At 33.6% G+C, this 25,689-nt stretch overlaps 2 protein-coding genes and 1 non-coding gene across 6 annotated transcripts; 2 read left to right on the top strand and 1 right to left on the bottom strand.

Moving 5' to 3' along the window:
- The first annotated feature begins 1,261 nt into the window (after positions 1 to 1,261).
- LOC115983396 (ubiquitin-like protein 5) lies at positions 1,262 to 4,433 on the top strand. Of its 2 annotated transcripts, none has more exons than XM_031106077.1 (2): positions 1,262 to 1,610; positions 2,536 to 2,626. In XM_031106077.1, exon 1 carries the CDS (start codon positions 1,381 to 1,383, stop codon positions 1,600 to 1,602), a length of 222 nt encoding a protein of 73 aa, XP_030961937.1. In that variant the 5' UTR covers positions 1,262 to 1,380; the 3' UTR covers positions 1,603 to 1,610; positions 2,536 to 2,626. The 2 variants fall into 2 exon arrangements, with proteins under 2 accessions (XP_030961937.1, XP_030961931.1); XM_031106071.1 differs by lacking the exon at positions 2,536 to 2,626 and adding an exon at positions 4,155 to 4,433 and having other exon boundaries at positions 1,269 to 1,610.
- Positions 4,434 to 4,661: 228 nt separating this feature from the next.
- Positions 4,662 to 4,764, top strand: LOC115956255. Its single transcript, XR_004084286.1, has one exon. It is a non-coding gene; the product is annotated as a small nucleolar RNA snoR109 (small nucleolar RNA).
- A 13,180-nt stretch (positions 4,765 to 17,944) lies between these two features.
- On the bottom strand, positions 17,945 to 22,426 carry LOC115983377 (auxin response factor 18). 3 transcript variants are annotated; one of them, XM_031106050.1, is made up of 6 exons: positions 22,032 to 22,343; positions 21,718 to 21,932; positions 20,348 to 21,575; positions 18,717 to 19,624; positions 18,455 to 18,520; positions 17,945 to 18,259 (listed from the first exon to the last, which is right to left on the bottom strand). In XM_031106050.1, the coding sequence occupies exons 3-6, from the start codon at positions 21,431 to 21,433 to the stop codon at positions 18,178 to 18,180; spliced, it is 2,142 nt and encodes a 713-aa protein (XP_030961910.1). In that variant the 5' UTR covers positions 21,434 to 21,575; positions 21,718 to 21,932; positions 22,032 to 22,343; the 3' UTR covers positions 17,945 to 18,177. The 3 variants fall into 3 exon arrangements, with proteins under 3 accessions (XP_030961910.1, XP_030961922.1, XP_030961917.1); XM_031106062.1 differs by having other exon boundaries at positions 17,947 to 18,259; positions 21,718 to 21,935; positions 22,032 to 22,426; XM_031106057.1 differs by having other exon boundaries at positions 17,947 to 18,259; positions 21,718 to 22,426.
- Positions 22,427 to 25,689: the final 3,263 nt, after the last annotated feature.

Here is a 25,689-nt window from a genome sequence, read left to right as displayed (position 1 = left end):
GTTCAACTGATGATCTATTGGTTGAACCAATGACCTGGTGACCCAGCTCATAGATCTGGTCAATGTCTGGTTTAAGTTTAATAACTATGGTTGCAATGCATTCAATGCGAAGGTGATGAATGCTTCCATGGGAAGCTTTCCTTCCCCCTTACCCACGCTTGTTACTGTTACTTCCCTTGGCTCCTGTATTCGAGCTTGGTGTGGACTTCATCTCATCCTCCTTAGGTGATCTTCATTTGAGGGTCTTCCTCGGGCCATCATGCTCTTAGGCCACGAAGCTCTTCTTCTAAGTCATCTCAGATTACTTGGATCAAGCTAACTATCAATTAGTCCTGTATACTCCTTGGGCTTGGCCCAATAGGGGTCATACTCTTAGACCCCTCCCCCCATAATAATATTATAATAATATAAGTGACATAGTTTTCTTTCATAAGGGAAATGTCTAAAAAATTCAATTTGGGGGACATTGAAAATTTGAGGGTAAAATATTATTTTGGTTTCTAATATCAAAAGTTTGCTTTTTGTTCCTAACTTTTAAAAAGTAAATTTTTTGTAAATAATTTTTTTTAATAGTTTAGAGGCAAAAATAAGGGTTAATTTTTTTTTTCCATAATTTAGGGACGAAAAAAATGATAAAGTTTAAGGATGGAAAATAAAATATTTTAAATAATTTAAGGACGAATGACGAAATTTTTAATAGTTTAGGAATAAAAAATGAACTTTTCAAAGTTTTGGGATTAAAACTCTTCGTAAAATTTATTTTGGTCAAAATTTTAAGTTTTATCATTTTATAAAAATTAGAATCGCAAAAAGTAAACCATATTTCTAAAATTTTAAGAAGATTTCATTTATGTTTTAAAATAAAAATTCAACCACATATTTAAAAAATGAAAAACAAAATTTATGAAGACCTTTGGATTCACAAGATTTTCATGTTATAATTTTGTAGATATAAATATAAAATCATCAGTAATAAAATTATATTTTTCCGCACATATCAATCAAATAACAAATATTAAAAAAAAGTTATTTTAACAAAAAAAAAAATAGTTATTGCCTGTCCCAAAAAAAAAAAAATACAAATAATAAGGCTCCATACGTATTGCATGCCCAACACGAACCTTTTATTTTTCAACCGACTTAGAACAGCCAATGACTAAAGTACCCTCGTAAGGCACAGAGGGTATCGTACTATTCATGGGCATAAATGGAAATTCAGCTGGTGAAGTTCGGTGGCGGATAAGAAAAATCAGTATATATATATAGAAATTTTGGGTGGGTTTTCAGTCAAAAAGAGGGTTTCTGAGGAAATTGGTGAAAGCGTGTGAGAGAGAATAATTAGGGTTTGGAAATCGTGAGGTTGAGGTTGAGCTAGCGAAGATGATTGAGGTGGTTCTGAACGATCGGCTAGGAAAGAAGGTGAGAGTGAAGTGCAACGAGGACGACACCATCGGAGACCTGAAGAAACTCGTGGCGGCGCAGACGGGTACCCGGTCCGACAAGATCCGGATCCAGAAGTGGTACAACATCTACAAGGACCATATCACCCTTAAGGACTATGAAATCCACGACGGCATGGGCCTCGAGCTCTACTACAACTAAATCAATCGGTAATTCTGATTTGATTTTTGTGGATTCTTATTTGTTAATTTTCGTGATTTTGTGATTCCTAATTTAATTGCTTCAGCCTGTAATTCAATTATTAGGGTTCTTTCTTTGTGATTATTTGTGAAATTTTTTACTATGTTTATATGATTGTGATTGCATGGTTTAGTTTGTTTGATGCTGATCATTTTAGTTAGTTATTAGGGTTAGGTATTTCGGGCACTTAAAAGCGCGTTTTTAACACCCAAAAATCCGTTTTTCAACAACAACTCTTCATGGCGTTTTTTACCAAAGGCTCATTTTAAACCCAAAACACCGTTTTGCAACAGCTTATCCAAACGCACCAATGGGATCTAATTTGCTTGGAACAAATTGATGGTGGTTAGGCACCTCTACAAAGAATGAAAGAACCCAAAATTTATTAAGAAAAGCTCTAATTTGCTTACATTAGTTTTTGTTTTTGGTATTGGCAGCCTAGGAAGCACGGACACTTCATTTGGGTGCATATCATGTTATAATTTTTCAAAAATTGTTCGTTGGCAGCCTTGATATGTGTCTAAATCCGATTGGTCAATTCTTAAACAATCATCTAACTAACTAAATAGTTAGTTACAAGAGTTTAGTTTAGTTTGTTTGACACTTACAACTGATAGTGTGTGTGTGTTAGTAATCATTCAGCTTTCTTGTGGTTTATGAACTCAACGTCTATGTGGATGGTGTATTAGTCCCAACTCTTTTGTTAATGATAGAGATACGTACAGGCTAGTATTCTAATTTCTCACAGATAACCCCTTCCATCTTGTTTCTTCTTGTCTCTCTTTCCCTGTTTTAGCTGTTTCCTCCTGCCAATTTTAGTTTTGAAAGAAAGCTCCCTGATTTCAGTGTTGATTAAGTAATATGGTAACTATGGATACTGTGCTCTGATTTCAGTGTTGATTAAGTAGAGAAGTTGGAGTTTTGGCCTAGTGAAGGAAGGAGGTGCAGTAACCAATGGGGTATCCCTCGAACCCTGCTAATCATATGACCTTTTAAAATACTAAAGACATCATAATAAATTTAACATAACATAGAGAAATAAAAGAGAATGAATTATGGGTCTTTTTCCTCTGGGTTTAAATTCTTTTACATTGATAGGCATCTGCCAGGTTGACATCACTGCAGGCTTTGAGAAACTTGATATGATGTAGCATTTTGTAGAAATTAAACTGGTTCTATGTTCGTTTGTTTACAGATTCTCTCATGCATATCCATAATTCGTTGCCATTGACTGCTTTAACTTTATACTTTCTCCATTCTAGATTATTTACCTGCACAAGATGATCTGGTTGTATTAGTCCTTTAGAATTTGAATTGTTGACTGAATACTAGGGGTGGCAAAATTGGACACGACTCAAAATTAGTAGGTTATGGGTTGAGGTTAAATGAGTTCGTGTCATATTTGGGTTGATACAATTGGCTTGTTTAATAAACGAGTTGGATTAGTGTTCAACTTATGGAACCTGTTTGACTTGTTTGACCCGTTTAATTTAATGACATTTTACCAATATACCCTTTAAGCCCTAGGTATATAAACTTATTAGTTGTTGTGGTTTATTTTTTTTGACATAATTATTAGTGATATTGAGATATGCTTTAGTTTTGAATGATTATTTGTGATGCAGTTATTTGTTAGTTCGGGATTTTATATTAAATAATATTTATTTGCTTGTTTTTTCATAATTATTATTATTATTTTTTAAATTTTTTTTTTTTTTTTTTCATTTTGATAAATTTTGATAAACAAGTTGACACAACTGGCCTGTTTAATAAATGAGTTGTGATAGGGTTGAGAAATCTTGACCCATTTAATAAATATGTTGGGTTAGTGTTGACCCATATAGTCGGATATTCAGGAATTGACATGACTCGAACCCGACACATGAACACGAATTGCCACCTTTACTGAATACTGCTAGCAGCAATATGCTTGCATCTAGCGAAAGTTGTGTTTAAAATGGCTGAACCTAGTTTTTGTGAGACTTTGGTGGAAGTGGAGGAGGTGTGGAGCTAAAGTTTTGGCTATCTTGAATAATTATGTCTCTAGTCTAATTAGAGATTGTTTGCAGGCTCTTATAACTCCCAGTTTAAGACTATTGTAAATATGAATATTCTGAAAATTTGATCCATTGCTTGCAAGCTCTTATAACTTCCAGATGAAGACTGTTGTGACCATTGATTAGTTACATTTTCTTTTCTTTGAAAATTAGAAACCATTCGTTTTTTGCTATCTTCACAGTTTTCTCTTCATAATGGGAAGTGGGTATTTTTACTTGCTTTGCTTGATATGAAAGGTGTGATACTATTACTGAAGTACCAATTTAAGCTTCTGAGTGGTAGTCTTACCTTATTTTGTACGATTGGCTTGTGTGTTAAAATTTCTCTTCTTATTTGAAAATAAGTTGCCAACTATAGTTAGGCAATATTTGCAACTCACTGCAATAGAGTTACTTGCGTCATTAGCTTGGTTTTCTTGGGCTAATGCTGATGTGGTGTGTTTTTTCTGTTCACAGGGTTGGCATTCGTATCAAAAAATGCATTGCAATCGGAAATGTCTTTGATCTGTAGGTCAGTAGGGATATATATATTTTGTGTTATGTAAGAGACAATGAAGTTGCAAAGTACTGATGTGTCCCCTGTCATGTAATATCTTAATGGGCAGATATGTAAACTAAATATTTGAACACCATTTACTTGTTAAGCGATGTATGTTTGATGCTTTGCTATATATACCATATCATCTATGGATTTAACTGCTATATGGCAATTGCATTTTTTGGTTTTGGAGCCCAGTTCCCTTCTATATGTTGTATTCCGTCTGCTGAACTTTGTTTTTAGCTGTGTGCGAATTTCAAATCTGCTTTTTAAGCACCTTTTGTTCTAAGTTATGTAAACTCCGTTCGATCTTTTATTTATTTATTTTTTTCAATGTGCAATATTGATTTATTGGGTGAGGCTACATGTAGCAAGGGAAGGGTGAGAAACTTCGGTCAATACCCTTGATCTTGAATTTGCCAAACTGGCTGTAGCTAAATCAAATGTCTCAGAGAAGTTAACTGGCCGGTTGTTGTGAGATCTCTTTGATCTCTGTCAACTAATCTGCTTACCGAACTTCTCACATTCCTTTTTTCTAAAATTTTTTTCTTCTCAAAAAAAAAAAAAAAAAAAAAAATACTGCTTGTTGAGTACTAATGATGTAATTTCGTTTTAAAACAACACTTCTACACATTCTCTGGCCAAAATTTAAATGGAAATTTTGTTTTTGATTCTTGCGGAATTAATGGCCAGATGTATTCTTTGGTGGCGCATTACCAAAATCTTAAAAACCTGGGTTACTGGATTGGTTGTGAAATATATATTGATTGGTTGATAATTCGATCATTTCTATCTCATGGCTGGGCTGCTATTAATGTTAAGGCCTGCTATGATATCTGTAGGGTTTACATTTGGCAGCCCCAGTTGGAATCCAAGAATCTGAGAATTTTTTTTGTTTGTTCTTACATAGAGAATGATTTTTAGTTGGTTCGTCAAACTTCTCAACAATTTTGATTTTCGTCGTTAGATGTAGCGTAAAAATCAGAATTTCCACTTGTATGCAACATGCTTGTTAGTCAGACATTCGTGCTCATGTGGAGGGTATGTCATGAGCTTGAGTTGATGTTTGTGGTGGCAAACAGGTGTGGATGCCCTTGGTAGCATTTTCTATTGGGTGTCACTGTGTCAGCTCACTGTAAATGAATTTGTGGAGCTACACATATGTCATGGTCTCGCACTTTTAAGTTGTTTCTCGAATATAACCTGACGCGTTTCAGGCTTATGTGTGTGCTGTGGGTAGCATGTACAGTTGATTGTCGTGGAAGCTTTGTCCGAGTATGGTCACGGGCGACCTGATGTTGCACATGGGGTGCTTGTGGAAATATGTGGGTTGGAGTTTGGTTGCATGGTTGGTCGTTAATTGGTTCAGAAATGGGATGATGATGTTGTTGGCTTAAGAAGAAGTGTGAAGTTTGTCACCCTATTTTGCCCATAACTTCATGAAGAAATAGAAGGATCGGTTCTTCTATGGACACAATTGCTCACGCAATTGACACAATTTGTACAAATGTCAATGTGTGATTGAATTACATCATTTACATATGGATTTACCATTGGAATTTAGTGAAAAGTAAACTAATCATTGCCTGTCTAGTTGTCTAAGTTGTGATAAAGTGTGTGGGCAAATGTGTGGTCTTGGACTTTTTGTAAAAGGATGGTTATCTGGAACTTAAAGTGAGTGGTTCTAGACTTTTTGTAAAAGGATGGTCATTTGGAGTAGAGTAGTGTGATTTTTTTGATATGTATATTGAAAAATTCTTGAGCATAAAAATTTCAAATTTCTTCTTTCCAAAATTTCAATCTCTAGCAACAACCACCCTATACAGCTTGTCTTGCAGAGGCAAGAATTGAATCATCAGGCATGTGCAATGTGAGTAACATGGAATAGTGAAGCATTGGTAGCTTTGGAAAGCTTCTCGGAACCTTTCTTCAGCTAAGTCAAGCTTGGCTTGTAGATCTCTAATTTCTTCCATGGCCTCTAATAAATCCTGCATTTTACCCCTCACTCAGCCTGAATGTAATCTCCCTAGTGAGTTTGGCAACCCTTTCTACCTCAGCCTAACAAGAAGAGAGCTAAGAGAATCAATCTGTTCACAAAGTCCAAGGTAATCCTAACTCATGGTCTTGGATGTAGAGTTGTCAGCTCATGCACACCTCTTCTCCGTCTAAAGCATCTCGCTGCATTTGTCTAAGTTCAATCTTCAACCATCTAGCTCTTTCTTAAGTTGCCTAGCCCGATTGAGTCATGTGTCCTCAGGTTAGCCCATAAGCCCTCAACCTCAACTCTTACCACATCATGCTTAGTAATGATCTCATCTACTTGCTTGTGAAGAGCTTCAGTATCTTTTTTATGGTCCCTTTCCATACCTCGAGAAGTACCTTAGCTAACTCTTGGCCTTAAGGCATACAAAATGGGAGCATATGGTAAAGAATCACCAATGAGAGCTAATTGCTACTCCTTAAACTAAGCCAAGGTGTGGAATACCGTCCACGTACTCAATCTTAAAGGTCTTTACTTCCCACTAATTCTTGATAATCTCCATTCTTTTCTCCATGTTTGCCATTGATAAATTCTCAAAGATCAGCTTGCTTACATCCCTTAGGGAAGGGATAGTTTGTCGATGTTTAAATTGTTGAATTGCTATCTTGGGTACTGACTTGTACACCCAGCATCCCTAATAATAGGGGGTTTGGCCATATAGCATTGGACCCAACACAATTTGAATATGTGTACGTATCGTATTACGTCTAATGTATTGGAGCACTGGACATAAGCTTTACCAAATAATGAGAAATAATTAGAGATAATAGAATGAAGTGCACTATGTAATAGCCTCCCACCTAAGATACCACTATCTTATTCTTCAAGGTCACTCATCTACATGCAAATCCCACATGTTTTTAACTTTTTATACCAACCACCCTTCATTCTTAAAAAGGGAGGCTTAATGTTAGTGGCTTGTTGAATCATGTTGTATACACAATATATGAATGTCAGGCTGCCTCCAAAACAAGCGATACTGGTGACAACAAAACCACAACTGTATAAAGAATGAATGGTTTCACACTTTCTCTGACTACAACATGAATGAATGAGGTAGAAAGGAACATACGAATATATTATAGGTCATGAATGCCAACAAAGGCTAAGAAATATATTGATCTATGACATGAGTGATGAATGCCAATCCTTAGCTGATGTTGTGATCATAGGACACAGTGGTAAGTGGGGGAAGCTCCATAGCATGAAATCTAAGGGATCCGTAGGGGCCTATCCCGAATTCCTCCATCCAAATCCCTCAAAACAGCCCATAGTATCGGTATCTGTTGGCCAACTCCGATTAGCTTTTGCCCAAAAGCTGGGTGATGCAAGCACACGAGGACAAAAAGTTGAAGTGGGTTCAAGGAGTCAATACATGAACTAATCGAGCTAATACTCCACTTGCAACAAAGATATATGCTAGTTTCTTCGGTAGATATATGCTAGTTTCTTCGGTAGTGATTGTTGCATACAATGTATACGTACACACGCGTGAAACATAAATTACCCATTTCATAAATTATAACTGATAATTGAATATTTATTATTTCTTAACTAGTCGTAAATTCATGCGATGTGTGGGAATTGATAATTATTTTGTAGTTTATAATATATAATTTGTTCTTTAAATTATGTGGAAAATCATTTTTTGACAATATTAAATATATAAATATATTGGCTTTACAAATTCATTTTAGGCAATTTTAACTTTACATATTCATCTATTTTAATTTATTGTTATAACTAAATAATAAATCAATGAAAAATTAAAACAAAAATATTGTCTATATATATTCATCATTTTGGGCAGTTTTAATAGTTGATAGACACGTTCAAATACATAGCCAAGATTGTATTTTGATATAAATTCAAAATCTCACTTACAAAATAACTAAGTATTATGTCAAAAAAAATCAAACAAAAGTTATTAGAGGAAGAGAGTAGACTTGTGATGGAAAACTAAAAAAAAAAAAAACACACACACACACACACTACCAAATCATATTGACCCAAAATAGCATTAAAAAAAGTACAATAATTCATCGACCTAAAGTAAAGTTGCAAAAAAGAATAAATTATATATATATATATATATAGAGAGAGAGAGAGAGAGAGAGAGAGAGAGAGAGAGAGAGAGAGAGAGAGAGTAATTACCTTTTTTGGGAGATAAATAGAAAATAAAATGAGAAGAAGAAGCGTTAAAATAAAAAATATAGTTATGAGTCAAACACCAAATTATCCAAGTTATACTATATAATAGAAAAATATTATATTTTTGTAAACTATCTTTCTATGCAATAGGATAACATTTAACCGTCATAGAAAAGAAAAAAAGATAATAACTTAAAAACTCAAAACACAAAACCAAATTGTATCAATCCAAAGTAGAATTCTAAAGAACATATAAATTTATCAATCTAAAGTAGAGATACAAAAAATAAAAATTCACACAAAAATAAAACATGAAAGAGAGAGAGAGAGAGAGAGAGAGAGAGAGAGAGAGAGTTACTTCATGTGGGAAAATATGTATAGAATGGAAGAAAGAATCACATATTTATAGTAATAGAATGAGGATAAGAAAAGTCAAAATAAAAGGAAGAGAAAGGGATAGATGAAGAGTGACATTAAGGTTGAAAGTAGTAGAAAGATGTAAAGGTAAAAGGGACATTATGATTTGAAATAGTGAAGAGAAATAGTTGGAAATAGGTAAATGATATGATCGTTGATGTAGCTCAATAGGAGTGTAGTAATAATAAATACTACGTTTCAGTTTTTAGATATATATAGATAAATATATATACGTATTAAAAAATTCCAAAAAACCTTCTCTTTTTATTTTTATTTTTATTATTTTTATATTTTTTTATTATTATAAGAAAGACCCGAAAATGAGTATAGACGTGGAAAGGTGACCCTTGTGTCCATTTTTTTACATTTTGTGGAAACGTCTTTTTTAGTCTTGGGAGTGTTCAACATCAAAACACCAACATTTCATGTCTCTCTAATGATGTTGCATATGAATATTGAATTTCGTAGGCAAGAGAATCTTCATATTTCGATTTATATCTAGATTGTGAATTATCCTCGAAATCCATGATCGATCTCTATCTCCACATTTGTTTTTTTCCACTTGCGTCTTTTCCTCTTTCCAATTATGTTGTTTTCATGATGCAACTCAGTGTAGCTGAGACCGAAAATCCTCTTTCCACCTAGGATTTCTCTTTTTCTCTAGAGTTGATTAGACATTCGAATGAGCAACAACTAGTGTCCAGTCTAGAATAATGGTGTTTGCCTTCTTTTTAGACACACTTAATGGTAGTATCACGCAAGCATTTTCCACTTCTAAGAGAGAGCTGGGGCCGCTAGCAAGAAAATAAGAAAAGTTGCTTGCTTGCTTTCTGATTTTGATTTAACTTTTGCTTTCTTGCTTAGATTGGGTAATGCCCTGTGCTCATGCCTGTCTTCATGTTTCGTTTCAATTATCTGTTTTTCCGATATTTCATTCTGTAAAAGATAAATGAGTTAGGGAGATAACTGCTTGTTTTTTTTTCTTGTTGTGCTTGATTTTTTGTCTTTCATTCAGACATAAAAAAATAAATAAAGAGTTCACTGTCTTTTCACTGGTTTAATTTGTCCTTCACGTTAGAAAATTTAGAGGAAATTAATAGAAATAGAGAAGAACAAAGAGGATGAGAGGCACGAAAAAATAGTTTTTTTTTGAGTTTTCTAATGAGTTACAAGTAAAAACCTTAGAGAATTTTGTTAATTTCTCTTTATGGTGTGCATTTAAAAAGAAAAAAGAAAAAAAATTGAATTTGGATTTTTATTTAGGATGAGGTGTGATATCAATAGGTTGTATGCTCTAAACTTGATGGTGAATCAACGATTTGAAAAGAGAAAAAGGGACCATTGGAGTGTACTGGTGTGGTGCCGGCCAAGGACCCTTCGATGATCAAGTTAGAATTTCTCACAAAGACTCAGGTATAGAAGGTGATAGGATCTTAGTTGTGCATATCTTTGCTTGGTGAGCTTTGGCCCTTTTTACAGAGAACTTGGAGTAGGTCTACTTATTAGGTGCCACTACCATCTTGGGAGATGGGTGGACTTAGTGAAGAGAGTGGAGCAAATTTCGATGAATTTATCCCATGTCTTAGAATAGCTGATTGTGGTGTAACTGACTTCTTAGCTGGTGGGAGTTCTTGGAATTTGCTAAGTGTTTATCTTTCTTTAGACGACCAAATCTTGTCTTTGAATGATAGTTGATTTTTCCAGGTTACCCATCAATTTATTAACAACGAAAATACATATTTGAAAGATCACTTATGTTGGGATAAATCTTTTAATATGATTAATCAACTTACTATCAAAACTTTTTATAATAATTTATATACTCATATAATCTAATTTGATTAAATGTACACAATTTTGGGGTAATGTACTAGGCCATTTCACTTGAGCAAGATTCTTAAACTCAATTGTATCATACATATGTGGGTTCTAGTTAGTTCAACTGGTAAAATCTCTGATAGTTGTATAAGAGATCTAGGGTTCAATCCCCGCCTACACAAAAAACTGATTGGTGTCTTGGTCTAATGATAAAGAACTATCATTAAGAGCAGATGCCATAAGTTTCACTCTAAAAAAAAAAAATTTGTATCATACATATAAACATTCTCCAATATTCCTTCTTATTTTTTTGAAAAATGCTAAAGGTACTATAAAATTTATTACATGAAATTTATAAAATAATGTGACAATGAATATGATAAGTGAACTTTAACCATTCATTAGTGAATATTTGAATTGCCTTTTCATAATTGATAATATTAATTTATAAGTTTTTATTTTTAGAGTTTCAACTTATGGCATCTGCTTCTAATGATAAAAAACTATCATCAGACCAAGACACTAATCAGTTTATGGTGTAGGCGAGGATTGAATCTCAAATCTCTTATACAATCATCATAAATTTTACTAATTGAGTTAACTGAAACCCACATTTATAAGTTTAATCTACTATAATTTTATATCAGCTTTATTCTTTTGTAATAAGGTATTGAAAGACTTTTTTTTTTGTTTTTTTTTTTTGGAGAAATAAGTTATTGAAAGTTAATACTCCCTCCGTCCCACTTTGTTTGTCTTCTATTTCATTTTGAGATGTCCCAAAATATTGTCATGTTTCTAAAAATAAAAGTCATTAATTTACTAATGTTCCTATTATACCCTTATTAATTTACTAATTCAATTTTTTTGATAAATTTATTTAAGAATAGTTTTGAAAACTTATACATTTTTAAAAGATAGATAAGACAATAAATGATGTTCCCTTAAAAATTTTGACTTTTCAAATAGGAGAAATAAAGTGAGACGGAGGAAATATGTTTAAACTCTAAAGTCACTTCAAAAAAAGAAAAGAAAAAAAGTCACCCTAAATGGAATCAGGATAGGTTGGGAATGTTGTCAGTTGACAAGTTGATTTGTTAACACATGGGCCCAAAAGGTTGTGAAAACTGAAAAGACAGAGTACCAAAAAATTTTCTTATAAAATTTAATAATGGGCCTTGGACATTTACATATGACTTGTTCCAGTAAACATTGATTTTGTCGTCCCAGTTGGATAATTTTTCCAAGTGGGTATAGTCACATCACTTTTGTGCCACTTGTCTCACAACCAACGATGCCATTGCATGCAGTTCACGGTTTGAGGTTTCGGTTCGCCGACGTTATATCATCCATATAAAAAAAAAATGTGGCATCTGTGTTTATCAATTTATTCAATACAAATGTCATTTTGTCCCACCAATAATTTAGACTTTATTTTTCCCCCATTAAATGCCTAACCAACCTTCTTTAAAAAATATGCCTAACTAACGTGTTTATGATAAATAAATAAATAAATAAATAAATAATCTTCTATGACTTAAAATATGTCACGTTCAAACCACCCAAAATGATACCAACAAAATACTTGGTTAGCATATATGGGTGATTGATTAGGGATGTACTATTAATAGGGTGATAATGGGATGGGACAAGGTTAGATTAGGGGTGTTATGTCCCCATCTCATTTTCCCTGATGTATAAGCTTTACTTGACTAGGGTATTATTGGCCGACCATACATAATAAATACTCATAATAATAATTAATAAGTGTTTTTAGATAATTTACTAATTATCTCAAAAAATAAGACGATTAATTGAAATTGATATTTTCTAAAATCTCCCTTAGTATTATTTGACCTTAAAGTGGTTGAGAATCATTCCTAAAACCCATAAACATTCTAAAAATTATTAGAAAATCAAGTATAATTGAAAATGTGAAAATATGAAAACTTGTGTTAAAGTGCCGATCAACGCTCAAAAATGGGTGCATTGAAATTTTGTGTCTCTAACTTGATTTTCAACTAAACTTTGATGTGCACTCTCTTATCCTATTACTCTTTGTTCATGGGAATACACGAGTGGATTACCGCAAAATAGTAAAAGTGAGTTTCCACCATCAAAAGGAGGATCAACCCTAGTGTTTATTGTTTAATGATTGTTAATTCTTCCTTTTTTAAAAAAATTAAAATTTATTTCACCCCTCCTAAACATGAGGACGAATTAGGGATTTTGAAAATTTGATAAGCATGAAAACTAAGGAAAAGAGAGATTCGATTATTAAATTTGAATTAAGGAAAACAATTTAACAGCATGAGGTTATTTATATATTATCAATCAATGAGAGAGAATATTACTTGGAAAAAAATGCAAATAATCTCACGTTGTTAGTTTAATTCAATTTTAATAATGTGATTTAATTTTTTTTCTCAATTTCGTTGTTTGTACATATGAATGTGGTGCACTTACAATAAGATATTGTAGAAAAAATATTATGGTCTTGATATTGGACATGCAACGAAAACGTTAAAAATATTACAAATTTTATTATATAAATTTTATAAATTAATGTATCAATAATTAAAAAAAATTAATTCAAAATTTGTTTATATTATATTGTTGCAGTGACACATATCTTATTTATTGTCAGGTTATAATTTATTAAATTTAGTTTATTTTTTAAGTTAGAAAGGTAAACAAGTAGAGTGAAGAAATTTTTTTAAAAAAAAAAAAAAAAAGAAAGAGAAAAGAGAAAAAGATAGTAATTTCTCGTGAGAAGTGAAATTCACATTTTGTAAAAAACCAGTAATAAGAATCCCCGACCACCTAACAAACCAAAGCAAAGAAATCTGAGCCGTACACGTAATTCGTTGGTTAATTTTGACGGAGACGCAAGAGAAAACCCTATGGGATCCACCGCACGAGCTGGGCATTCCGGCCACGTCACCAAAATCTCTGTCGATTGTGCTTAAAAGACTATTTTGCCACCAAAACGACAAACTTCCCCAAATCAAATCACGCTGGTAGAACTTGAAGTGCATGCATTTACTGCATGTAAAAATTAACATTTTATCCTTTAATTATCTACTTTTTTTTTTACCATTTTAATTTTTACATTTCATAACTAAGTGGTAATTATGTGTTATAATATTCTTAATTATTGTATCGGATCCAAATCTTAGGTAAAGATTATACTGTCAGAAAAATCTAACTACTTAATGATTTTAATTTATTTCTTCAAAATCATTATAAACTAAATTTCTTATAAGAAAAAAAGTTAAACTTAATGGCGATTATTCTTCTCCTTTACATTTTCTTGGATTAATGATGATTATCTTTTTGAAATCCAGCTACTTTATATTTTTAATTTCTTTCCCCAAAATCATTAAACTTAATTTCTTATAAGGAAGAAAAAGTTAAAATTAATGGTGATTATTCTTCTCCTTTACTTTTTCTTGGATTAATGGTAATTATCTTTTTGAAAGATAAAAAAAAGATAATATAAAATGGTTACAAATTGACTTAACAATGAATAAATTTGGTGTCACTTCAATAATATAAAAAATAAATGTTGAATTACCTTTTATAATTACCTTAGTAACTTTGATCTTCAAGCACTTTAATCAAATCATTATGTTGAATTTCCTTGTGATATATGTATATATCACAAGTAAATTCACATAATGATTTGTAACTAATATCACATAAACAATATAGGAAAAGTTAAAGGATGTCCTAAGGGCACTAATTTAAGAAATATTTTTGGAAACTTTTTTTGGGAAAAAAAATAATTAATTTTTTTTGACAGTTTTTTATATTTCTCATAAAAGTTGTGTCAAAATTTTTCTAAAATGATTTAATAACAATTACCTTAAAGACACACGTTAATAGGACCAAAAAAAAACATATAAACATTTCTTAATGGCTACACTTTTGTGCTATGTTTAAAAATTGACACATCAAATTGTAAATTTATATAATGATTATTCACTCATCATTATTGATCATATCATCAAGTTGAAGAAAATTGTGACAAAATGTATGGTGTTAGAATAATTGAATTAGAGTTGCACTTAACATTTCTCATAAAAGATACCTCTCTATCCCAAAGCAAAGAAACCAGATCCCGTGGCAAATGGGTTGGAACTGAAAACGGGGGAAGTTGGAGAGATAAATGCATTGAAAGATGTATTTGTCTATGCATTTCTCCACTCTAATCTCTCTCTCTCTCTCCTCAAATTATCGGACTCAACCATTTGACTATTTCAATTATAACTCTCTCTCTATCTAAGGTTAATGATTTTTTTTTTTTTTTTTTGTTCATCCTTTTCAATAGTATTACTGTATTACATTAAGCTAGCCTCCTTGTGATTTTAAATAAGTAATGTTTCGTGATAACAAATTTTAATATTTTATCATAAATTTCTTTTAACACTTAATTATATAGATTATGGAATGATATGATATCACGTGTAATATCTAGCGATTGTACTGAGTATCAAATTTGTATTATAAGTCAAATCTTTGATGAAGGTAATTGTTTAACACGTATGGCATAATAACTCGTTAATTTTGTCCATTTAAAACTAAATTATTTATATATTAAAATTTAAAACTTGTGTCCATAACAATTTTAATGTAATTTCTGTCACTTTCAATTAAATTCTTAGCTTTTTATATTGGACGGCAACTTTAATAATTATAAGGGACGAGCATGCTCTTCCGGACCTACAAACAACAAAACCATAGGTAAAGAATCACATATTTGAGTTTCTCAAAAAAAAAAAAAGAATCACATATTTGAGATATAAATGCATATACAAAATACTATGGAATATCCCATCAAAAAAAAAAATCCATGGAATAATAAGAGAAGAAAAAATAGAAAAATGAATAATTGCAAGTTTTAACCATAAAAAGATGCTAAGTATATAATGGAGTAGAGTCAAATCCCATCAAAGAACGAAAGGCCCGGCCACCAAAACGGCGACGCAATTGGGAGAGCACACGTGAACAAGAAATTTTGACTATAATTTGCCAACTCCAACCCAAAATTTCTTTTTTCATAATTGGTTTTATCACAAAAAAATTAAAAATAAAAGAATTGACATTTTGTCCCACTCACACGTGCATGTTGCTTTGGAATAAACAATTTTTTAATGACCCTGGCTATGGGGATTATCAAAAATGTGGTCTAGTGTCTTAAAAATTCAAACCTGGACCAGGGACCAGACCAGACCCAGCATTGGCTGTCAAACTGCCGGAACAGTCAAGCCCCCCCCCCCCCCCCCCAGGGACCCAGCTCATGTTTTCTGGCATTTTTTAAGATCCCAAAGTCCTGAAGAGCTGAACCCTCTCTCTCATGGTCGGTCTGGTCCATAGAATTAGAATTATTGAACAGGATCACTATACAGTGACCTATTCATGACATATATATATATATATATATATATTTTTTTTTGGGTTTTCAAATTGGGTCCGGTTAATGTGTGCCCTAAGGGCACATATTAAGTTTTCTAGTTTTGGAAACATTTTCTCGGAAATTGAAAAAACTGTCATTATTTTTTCAATTCTCAAGAAATTTTTTTTCAAAAATGAAAATTAATGTGTGCCCTAAGGACACACATTAGTAAAATCCTTTCAAATTAGACTTATTGATTTGTCACTATGAGCCAATGGGGTTTTGGTATAGAGAAGGATATATGTAGAGCTTATAGAAACTTCAATTAGGAGCAAGCTGGGAGCTTAAAAAAAAACTGAAACTGATTGGAATGACATTTAGACAACACATAGCCAAATTGGTCGAATTGCTACATCAATATGACTTTCCAATATTAGTTAATATATATTAATTTGTATATACTGTTTTTGGTAACATAACCAAAATTCCCTTTCTAAGCTTTGTGGGGTTAATTTGTAAAAAAAATTTATAACCAAAGTCAAGTTTAAGGTTTGGTGGATTATGAACATATGATAGATGACGTTCAGATATTCCTTGGTGTATAGATGCTAAAAGTTGCTCCAAATACAAACCGTTCTGCATGACTTTTCACTTTCGTTTTCATAAAATTCCACTTTTATTAAAGTACAAAATAAAGAGGCAATAGTCTTTCTACTTTTTTTATTTTTTTTTTTGTCTTAAAAATTTGGTAGGAGGCATAAAGATTTGGAGTCAGGACACTGAGAATAGAAAACCATGAGGGTTTGGTAGATCATTAACATCAAACATCAGCAAAGGCCAACTCAACAAAGTCAAAGAGGGAGGGCCAATTCAGAAAGCCAAAAGCTACCTTTTCAACGTGTGATATTACTGTGTTTTTTTTTTTGATGGAATATTACTGTGTTGATAGGAAATTACCTGGAGATAAAATTTTTTCTAAGGATTAGATCTTAAACCCCCATCTATACCATTCAATAAAATAAAATGGTGTCGCATCAAATTTTTTTCAAATAGAGCGATGTTGTCCATACTCTTTAAGATTAAAAAATGATATTAGTCCAATAGCTACACACATCACAATCCTGTCTCATCTTATGTAATTTAATCTCAATTAATTGATGGTTGAAAGTTGTGAGGCCCTTAACTGCTGTCCCATTTGTGAAGTCAAAAACATTATTGAAATCTTCAATCGACTTGAAACTCAGCTTCATTCAACATAACAAGAAAGCAGTTGATATTTTTAGAGCTGAACTAGGTGTAGTACTTATCACTTAGTATTAGCCAGTTTCATGACATAGATTAGAAAATGTTTGTCATCCTAACAAGAGATGAAACAACCGTAATGGTGCGCGTGCACGAACATACACACACATACATATATACACATACATATATGGTTTGAGCAGCAACATATATATATATATATATATATATATTTTAAGTTTGCAGGTGGTTTGAACTTTGAAGTGAAATTCATGGTGGAATTATAATACCGACACATTTCTCACATTTTGATCAAGTCTGCCTCATTTGTTATAAATATGTAACTTTTCAACTTGGCTTATGATAAGAAGCTTGAAATGGCCATCCACTTTGGACTTTCTCTTTCTCAAATTTGACACTCGACCTTCTCTAAATTCTCATGGGAAAATCTGTGAAAAGAGCTGAAGAAATGGGAATGTTCATATATTGACTGGCATTGGTTCTCAACACCCAATGACACCATCGACGAGCTTGAAATAAATTTTCTTGCCATAGCCATATGCACTCAATTTGGAGATACGCATTAGTGTCTTGGAAAATAAGAAAACTCACTTTCAAAGATGGATTCATGGAAAACATAGACATGAAAAATTCACAATAACATTAAGCATCAACATAGACAAGAAAAATCCACCATAATGTTGAGTTGATTTTCAGCAAATACAGTCACTTCAACCAAGAAACATATCAAGGCATCAGCATAATTAGAAGATGGAGTTTCATTTCCTGTTTCTCCGAACTAAAATTTACTTTAACAATTAAGCAGTCTTCAACATTCATTCAGTTTTTTCAACATCAAGTGTCAAGTTCCACATAATTAGGCAAATATGCTCAAGGGACCTGTCTTGTTAGATGCATCAAGTCCATTTTCAGCATTCCTCATCCCTGTAATCCATGTCCTGCAAAACATTTAATAAAACAACAATGAAGAATGATATACAAAAAAATTTGCAGTATGAAATTTATGTACTCAGTCAGGAAGTTAATCTTAAATGCCGCAATATACTTATTCCTGTAACTTGAAAATGAGAAAGGGATTGATTGGAAATGAGGATCTACACAACATAACGCAAAAATCTATTTTCCTCTCTTACCTTCCAATATTGTTGCTGCTCGAAACATTAAAGATAGTGAGTCTTTTTGCTGTTTTCATAAAATCACTGCAATTCCAACAGAGGATAAAAGTGAAAATCCATCAATCATACACTGACAAATTGAAATGCTCTAAAAACTGCGTATTAAGATTTCAAGAATGTTTGTCAAAGGCAAAACTAATACATCCACAAAGGCATTAAGATGTTATAAATAAACAAAAGAAAATTTAAAAGGGGAGGGGGGGGGTGGGGGGGAACACACCTGAATGGTTCATCTCCAGTTTGCTTGACAGCACCTGTTGCATCTCGGTAGACAACATGGTTCAGCATGTCTGATCTTTCTATTCCAAACATGTTGGCCAGCCTCCTGTGAAGCTCTTCATAAGAGCCAAGAACTGAAAGGTCAAGTGTGCGTCCCACATCCTCTGACTCCATGAAAACCTTGCAGTGACCTGTATCCAGGCCAAGTTCAGTGGTTTGGAAACCCTGGTGCCATGAAAATCCAGTACTTGATGACTTTTCTGGTGAAACTTGCTGATCAAGAGTGGATCCTGATCCATCAGAAAGAAACTTTACTTTGTCTTGATTCTCATCTGATGAACTTTTCCCTGTAAGAACTTGTGAGACTGTGTCACTAGAACAGCTTCTAGATATCTGCTGCTCGGTGATTATTGGTTGACCAAAGAGTAAAAACTGGTGTCTCTTCACACTATCAGATTTCTCCAAATTCTGACTAGAATTTCCTATTGTTAATAAGCAAGATAAATTTTCATTGCTGTTTGTATTGCTTGTCATAATGCTATTGGAAGTTCTAGGATTCATATTGTATCGCTGAAAATTGGATGGACACAGCCCTGGCTGCAGTTTGTTGTTAAAGTGGAGATCTGATAAAGATATACCAAATTGAGCATGCCTGGCTCCCTGTATGCCTGCAGGAGTGTTATCAGATAGAAAACACAAGGGGCTGCTGGACCCAAGGGGGTTGCCTGAAAATGACGGCATTGAAAATTGGCCGTCATGTGAAAAGTCTGGGTGTTGTGGAAACCGAAACTTCTTTCTTGGTGGTGAGAAGGGCGAGATGTGAATAACGGGCATATTTGATACCACCTCAACCAACCATGGGCTTACGCGCTTCACATTTTGTAGCAAATCTGGCTCATCCCAAGTCACCTGAAATGTTGTTTGTAAGTAGATTTACTGTGAAACTGATGAGAAGCTGGGTTCATTGAGGATAGGCTTAGCATAACATGTTTCATACAGTATGGAGACAAGTATTTATACCAATTCATAAATAATATCTGAAAAGTTTGATGTATGTATGAAAATTCAACCATCTTAAATTACAATTCAGCTTAAAACAGCACCTTAATAGTGGATGTACTCCTCAACTAAGCCCTATGTTGAATTTTGGGTCACATAACTGTTAAAATAACTGTCTAACGTCATAATTGGTGCAATATTTACTGTATATGCAGTGTCATTAATCATTTTAAAGCAGTGTTCAGTCGTTCACATTACAACCATAAGACAAATCTGTGGTTTCTGTTAAGCTGAGAAAACCTATGGGAATGTTATGAATCTGATGCAGTGTTGACAAAAGAAAAAATAAGTGTAGAAAGCTGACATGTACTCTCCTTAATCTATCTACAAACTCTGGAATAAATTTCAAAAGACCCCAAATGCTAGATACAGTGCAAATAATATAAAGCATGCCATCAGAGAATATCCCCGAAGATAAATGCCACTACCCCTACTAAAATAAATGACCAGAATCTCAGTGAGAAAACACTACCTCTGAAAATTTAACAAAATATTTAATAAAATACATATCAAGCAACCAACAGAGTCCAAATTCTTGCACGAGGATATACAAATTACAGAGGAACAAGATACCTGAAGAAGCCGCCATGGGGAATTAGGCCAACGGAGAGGGTCAGCAACCTGAACAGATGCAATGGTTCCCATGAACCAGCTTATCCTGGAAGAATCCTCGGTCTCAAATGCCATCTTAAACCTCATCCCGGAGCACCATTGCGTCCTCATAGTGGCCTTCACAGCCGAGGCCTTAACACAAAACTCCGGCGTGCTGGCCCTCGGATAATAAGCAACCTCAAATGGCTGCCCACTAGCAGCAAGAGCCGCAGCTTCTATAACTGATTCAGGCCTCACCTTTCCCTTTCCACTCAAATTGCCACCAGCTGGGCTTGAATTTCTCATTACTTTGTTCTCCTGCTCCCTCAAAAACATGGAAAATCCACCATAAGAAGAAACAGAATTTCCTGGACCAGGGTTCCACCCAGATGGAGATTCAAGTGCACCACCAATTCCACGCTTGGCACGTCGAATACCAACACAAAGATCGCCATTTTCGGCTCTGAGGAACACGATTGAATCCCCTGCAACCAGCTTCTTCTGGTTCACAAATGTGCTCCACCCAGTTGTCAACAAATGCCGCCGTGGTGTACCTCTATAAATATGCCTGAATTTCCAAACCTCGCCATGAACATCCTTGGCAATCACAGTTTGCACAGGCGGATCCGCCGTGTAATCCAACCGTGGAAAGATCGTCTCAGCGCAGTACCTCGGAACCGAGAAACCCCCACCGTTGTTAGCATCAGATTGAGTCAATGTCTTAGCAAACGAAGCCGGTTTCTCTGGATTTTCAGACCCATTAGCCCCCACAACCCCATCATCCTCAAAATCAAGCTCACCAATGTTTCTGTTTCCAAGTGGAACCAATCTGATCTTTGAGAAAACCTCATCAGTTTCAGGGTCAGCTAAGAACTTCACATCCCCAACTCTGCAAGGAATGAGAGCAGGAATTCTGGGTAAAGAGCTGAAATCTACGTGAACCTGAGCGTGCTCTGCGTGGCCCTGAGGGAAATAGAAGACCTTGGAGTTAACCTGAGGCATCTGAACCATGCCTCCAGCGCAGGCATGCCATAGCTGAGGATCCAAGCTCTTCTCTGCCTCCTTCATATTTAGTACACAAGAAATAAAACCCACAACCAAAATCACTGATCAAACAGTGGTTTTTTCTTTTATTTTTAATTACTTCTTTTTGAAAGCAATAAAGGGTTCTACTTCTACTTCATAGCTCTTGAAGAAGCTTCAGTAAATGCTGTGAGCAACAACAACAACAAAAGGAAAAAGAAGTTGATTCCAAAACAAGTTAAACATGCGTTAAGAAATGAATAAAGTGAACCAGTTCATTAAATTCACATAATAGAGTCAGGGGTAGAGAAGAAATTAAAATCTCTTACCTTTCTTTCTTTGCATTAAAATCAAAGATATGCTTGGGCTCAGAGAGGCTTTGTCACTTTGCACTTTCTGCAGCCCCCAAAGTAGTGGAAAAGTAAAAAATTACTAGTTTTGTCTCCTAAATCCAAAATAGCCTTTTTGAAGATTCTGGAGAGTTTTTACAGATCAAGTTCCGCACATTTCTTTCTTCGTTTTTCTGATAAATTTCACCTTATAGCTGCTAACAATCACAGAACCAAAGTTATACCTTTTTACAGTACTAATAAAAAATGCAGATTCAAGAGCTTGAAAGTGGTTCGGATTCAGAAAGACCCACCAGGAAAAGAAACAACTTTGAGAACAACCCCAGCTAGATCTTCAACTCTAACCCCAGATTACAGTCAGTCACAACTCAACCAAAAGAAAAAATCTGCAGAATTTTGATTTAAAGAGTTTTCATGCAGAGAGAGACAGACAGAGAAAGAGAGAGAGAAAAGGAGAGTCTGTAGCAACAGCTACTACTCGGTAAATAAAAAGCAGCACGGGCACACGGATTTATATCACTCTTTTAAGCTATGCTTTTTTTCTCATCCAAAAAAAAAAACAAATGCTTAAACAAAACATTTCTTTCACACACACTCTCTCTCTCTTGCCGGCTTTTTGTTGTTATCTTAATATGTTTTCTTTTCTTTTCTTTCAGATCTCAAAGATAGACTCTCTCTCTCTCTCTCTTTGTGGAACAGAAACAAAACAAAACAAAGAAAATCTTAAATCAACAAAATAATAATGAATGAATAAATTTTTGGAACATACTAATATTATTGCTGTGTTGAAAAATAAAAACATGGTCCTTAGTCATCACTCATCACTATCATATATAAATATCGTGGTACAAATAGAATACGATGAATTATCGCGATTTTTTCATGCAAATCAAAAAACCAAGCGAGAGCACGGAAACGCATCACTATTAATAATAATAATAATAATAATAAGTACTGCTCTGAAATCAGAGCAAAACCCCATTACCACATTACTAGTGGACAAACTAACCCTGGTTAATTCTTTCTTTTTTTTTTAATCTCGGGTATGGGTTAAGTTAACTACACAAACTAGTTTACATGACGTTGCTTGAAAAATGTAAATGGCGCGTGGCGCGTGCGGTTTTAATGGGGAAGGGAAGCGTGGTTGGAGCGTGGAGTGTACGCGCGTCGAGGAGAGTGGGGGATGTGTTGTGAGGAGGAGGAGGGGTCGGCGATCTTTTTGGTCGGGGTTGGCGAGGAGTGAAGGTACGACTATGATGTAGTGGTGACGTGGACTTGTTGTTGCCTAATGTGGGAGTGGTGCCTTTTGTGACTTTTTACTGCGAGAGCTTAGGCTCTTAGGCTCTATAGCCTCTTCTTGGGATAAGTAGTAACTACCCTAGCATGATGCCATGTTGGGTCCTCAAGATTTTGTGGACTTGAAATTCTATTGGATTCTCTCTCTTGAGTAAATGAAAAATGCCAGAATCGTGTCAAAGTTCATTAAATTTTTGTCACTACTTGTTCAGGTATTAGTGGTGAAAAAAAAGTTGCGTGTTTATGCAGGATTACACATTTATCACTTATAAACTTGTCGTACAGGAAGTATGAAAAAAATTGTATAAATATCTGTGAACCAAACATTGTTTCAAGTAAATCGACTATGAAATTCTTAAAATTTATTAAGTGGCTGTTTGAAAATGAGAAATGCTTATTACAGTAACTTATTTGCATAATGTAAGTAAAAAAAAAAAAAAATTAACTTAAAGTTAAATTATTTGAAATATAAGCTAAGACAAAAGATAGTATAGGACTCACAAACAGTAAATAATTTCAGCAAAAAATTACTCTTTTAATCAGTAGCCAAATGTATACTAGGGGTTTGTTTGGATACCGCTTACTGTTGAAAACTGAAATTACTGCAGCAAAATAATTTTTAAATGTGTAAATAGTACAGTGGGACCCAGGTTAGAAGTTATATTTGCTGAAAGATGAATTTGTGGGTCTCGTGAATAGTGCATTGGACCCACCTAAGGAAACACAGACGCGGATAACAACATGTTCATGAGACCCACCTAAGGAAATGTAGACGCGGTTAGCTATCCAAACCCACTCTAGGCCTCCGTTTGGGAAGCGCGTTTTGCACGTTTCCTAGTGGAAGCGTTTTTTTCTATGGGTTCCGTGCACTGTTCACAGGACCTACAAGTACTATATTCTGTAACTTTTTCTTTAAAACTGGGTCGCACGACACTATTCATACATTTAAAAATTATTTTACTACAGTGTTTTCAGTTTCTAGTTTTCAATTTTCAGCAACAAACGGTATCTAAACAGGTCCTAGGCGGGGAGCATTTCCACAATACTCTCAAATAAAGAATAAAAAGTAGTTGTACATAATAAAGAAGAAAAAAAAGTAGCTTTTATATTTTGGGTCTAGTTAACAAATGCCACCAGGATATTTGTTAATAAATAATTTTTTTTTAAATTTTGATAATACTTTTATGAGAAATATAAGAATAGTAAAAAAAATCAATTATTTTTTTTTTCCATAAAAAGTTTTTCTAAAAATATAATATAAAAAAGTGCTCTTAAGACATCGTTAACAACATCTTTCTAATTTACTACTTACTTCTTCTTTTTCTTCTTTTTTTTTCATATACAAAAAAGTCTAAAATACAACAAAATCTCATAATATTTGGTACCTTTGTTTCAAGGTGGTTCAAAACCTCATTCATTGTGAAATATAGCAAGATTTGGTTGTGTCCATAAAAGAACACATTCTTCAACAGACTAATACTTATTCTTTCTCTATCCCTTTTAATTTTATTTGTTTTTTAATCTTTCTTTATTACTTCTCCACAACTATATTTTTCAAATTTCCCAATGGTCAATCCCAAACAATCATTTTATCAAATCTATGTTATACTCTTGAATTTTCTCAAAACTATGTAATTTATAATCAAGTTATCCTTATTAACTCAAAATTCATAAGTTTTTGTTTTGTTTTGGGAATCATTAAACCCACCCCTTTCTTATTTCTATCTTTTTAATTTTAAAAAGCCTTTCTAATTTTAATTTTTGAGATCACTACCCTTTTCTCTACCCCATTTCAACTTACTCCTCCCCCCACACACACATTGGAGAGAGAGAGAGAGAGAGAGAGAGAGAGGTCTCGTTCGTAACACCTCAAAGTCCACAACGCCATCCATCTGTCAAATCGTTGATGCTTCTACCACATTCGTTCTCTCTATAACAAACATCCTTGCCTCAGTCCTGCTCCCTACTGCCAAAGCCATGCAGCCCATATTAGGTTAGATGACTCATGTTAGTCCTTCTATCCTCTTTCTTTATTTATTTATTTTTATTTTGTTGTTCTGATTAATTTTATGAGAAGATGATTGTGCTTTATGTGTTGATTGTGTGTCTCCCTCTTGATTTTAGAGATGTTTAAGATTGAGGAGTTGGGTTGAGGGTTGTGGGAGAAACGTTTGAGTGAGAGAGTTACAACAAATTAAATCTGAAATTTTTATTAAGTGTTTGAAATTTTTTTTATTCCCTTAAATTCGTTTACATAGCTACAATGAATTTTCTCACCAAGAGAGATATTGTAAGTTTGTAACTCTTTAAAGCAATTTTAGCATTTTGGAGAGACGGCTGGAGTGTTGTTTTGTGGGTCTACTCTCCAAAATGGATAAAAAGTCCTTTGAGGAGCTATTAGAGTTGCTTTAAGATTAAAATTATTGTTGCTAAGAGCCTTATAATTTAGTAGTATTGTATGTTTTCTTTTATAAGGAAAATAAGAATTCGAATCCCTTATCCCTATTGTTGTAACTATTGAATATTATATATATGAGATGAGTTCAAGTTACACCTGGTGTAAAGAGTTACACATTTTTTAAACCATTAGATTTAAGTAGATCTAATGGTTAAAAAAAGACTACCATTAATACTAATATTCTAATTGATCTCATT

Source organism: Quercus lobata, chromosome 1, assembly GCF_001633185.2.
Source record: "Quercus lobata isolate SW786 chromosome 1, ValleyOak3.0 Primary Assembly, whole genome shotgun sequence".
NCBI classification, from domain to species: domain Eukaryota; kingdom Viridiplantae; phylum Streptophyta; class Magnoliopsida; order Fagales; family Fagaceae; genus Quercus; species Quercus lobata.
The sequence above is the reverse complement of the archived record's forward strand: the minus strand, read 5'-3'. Positions and strand labels throughout refer to the sequence as shown.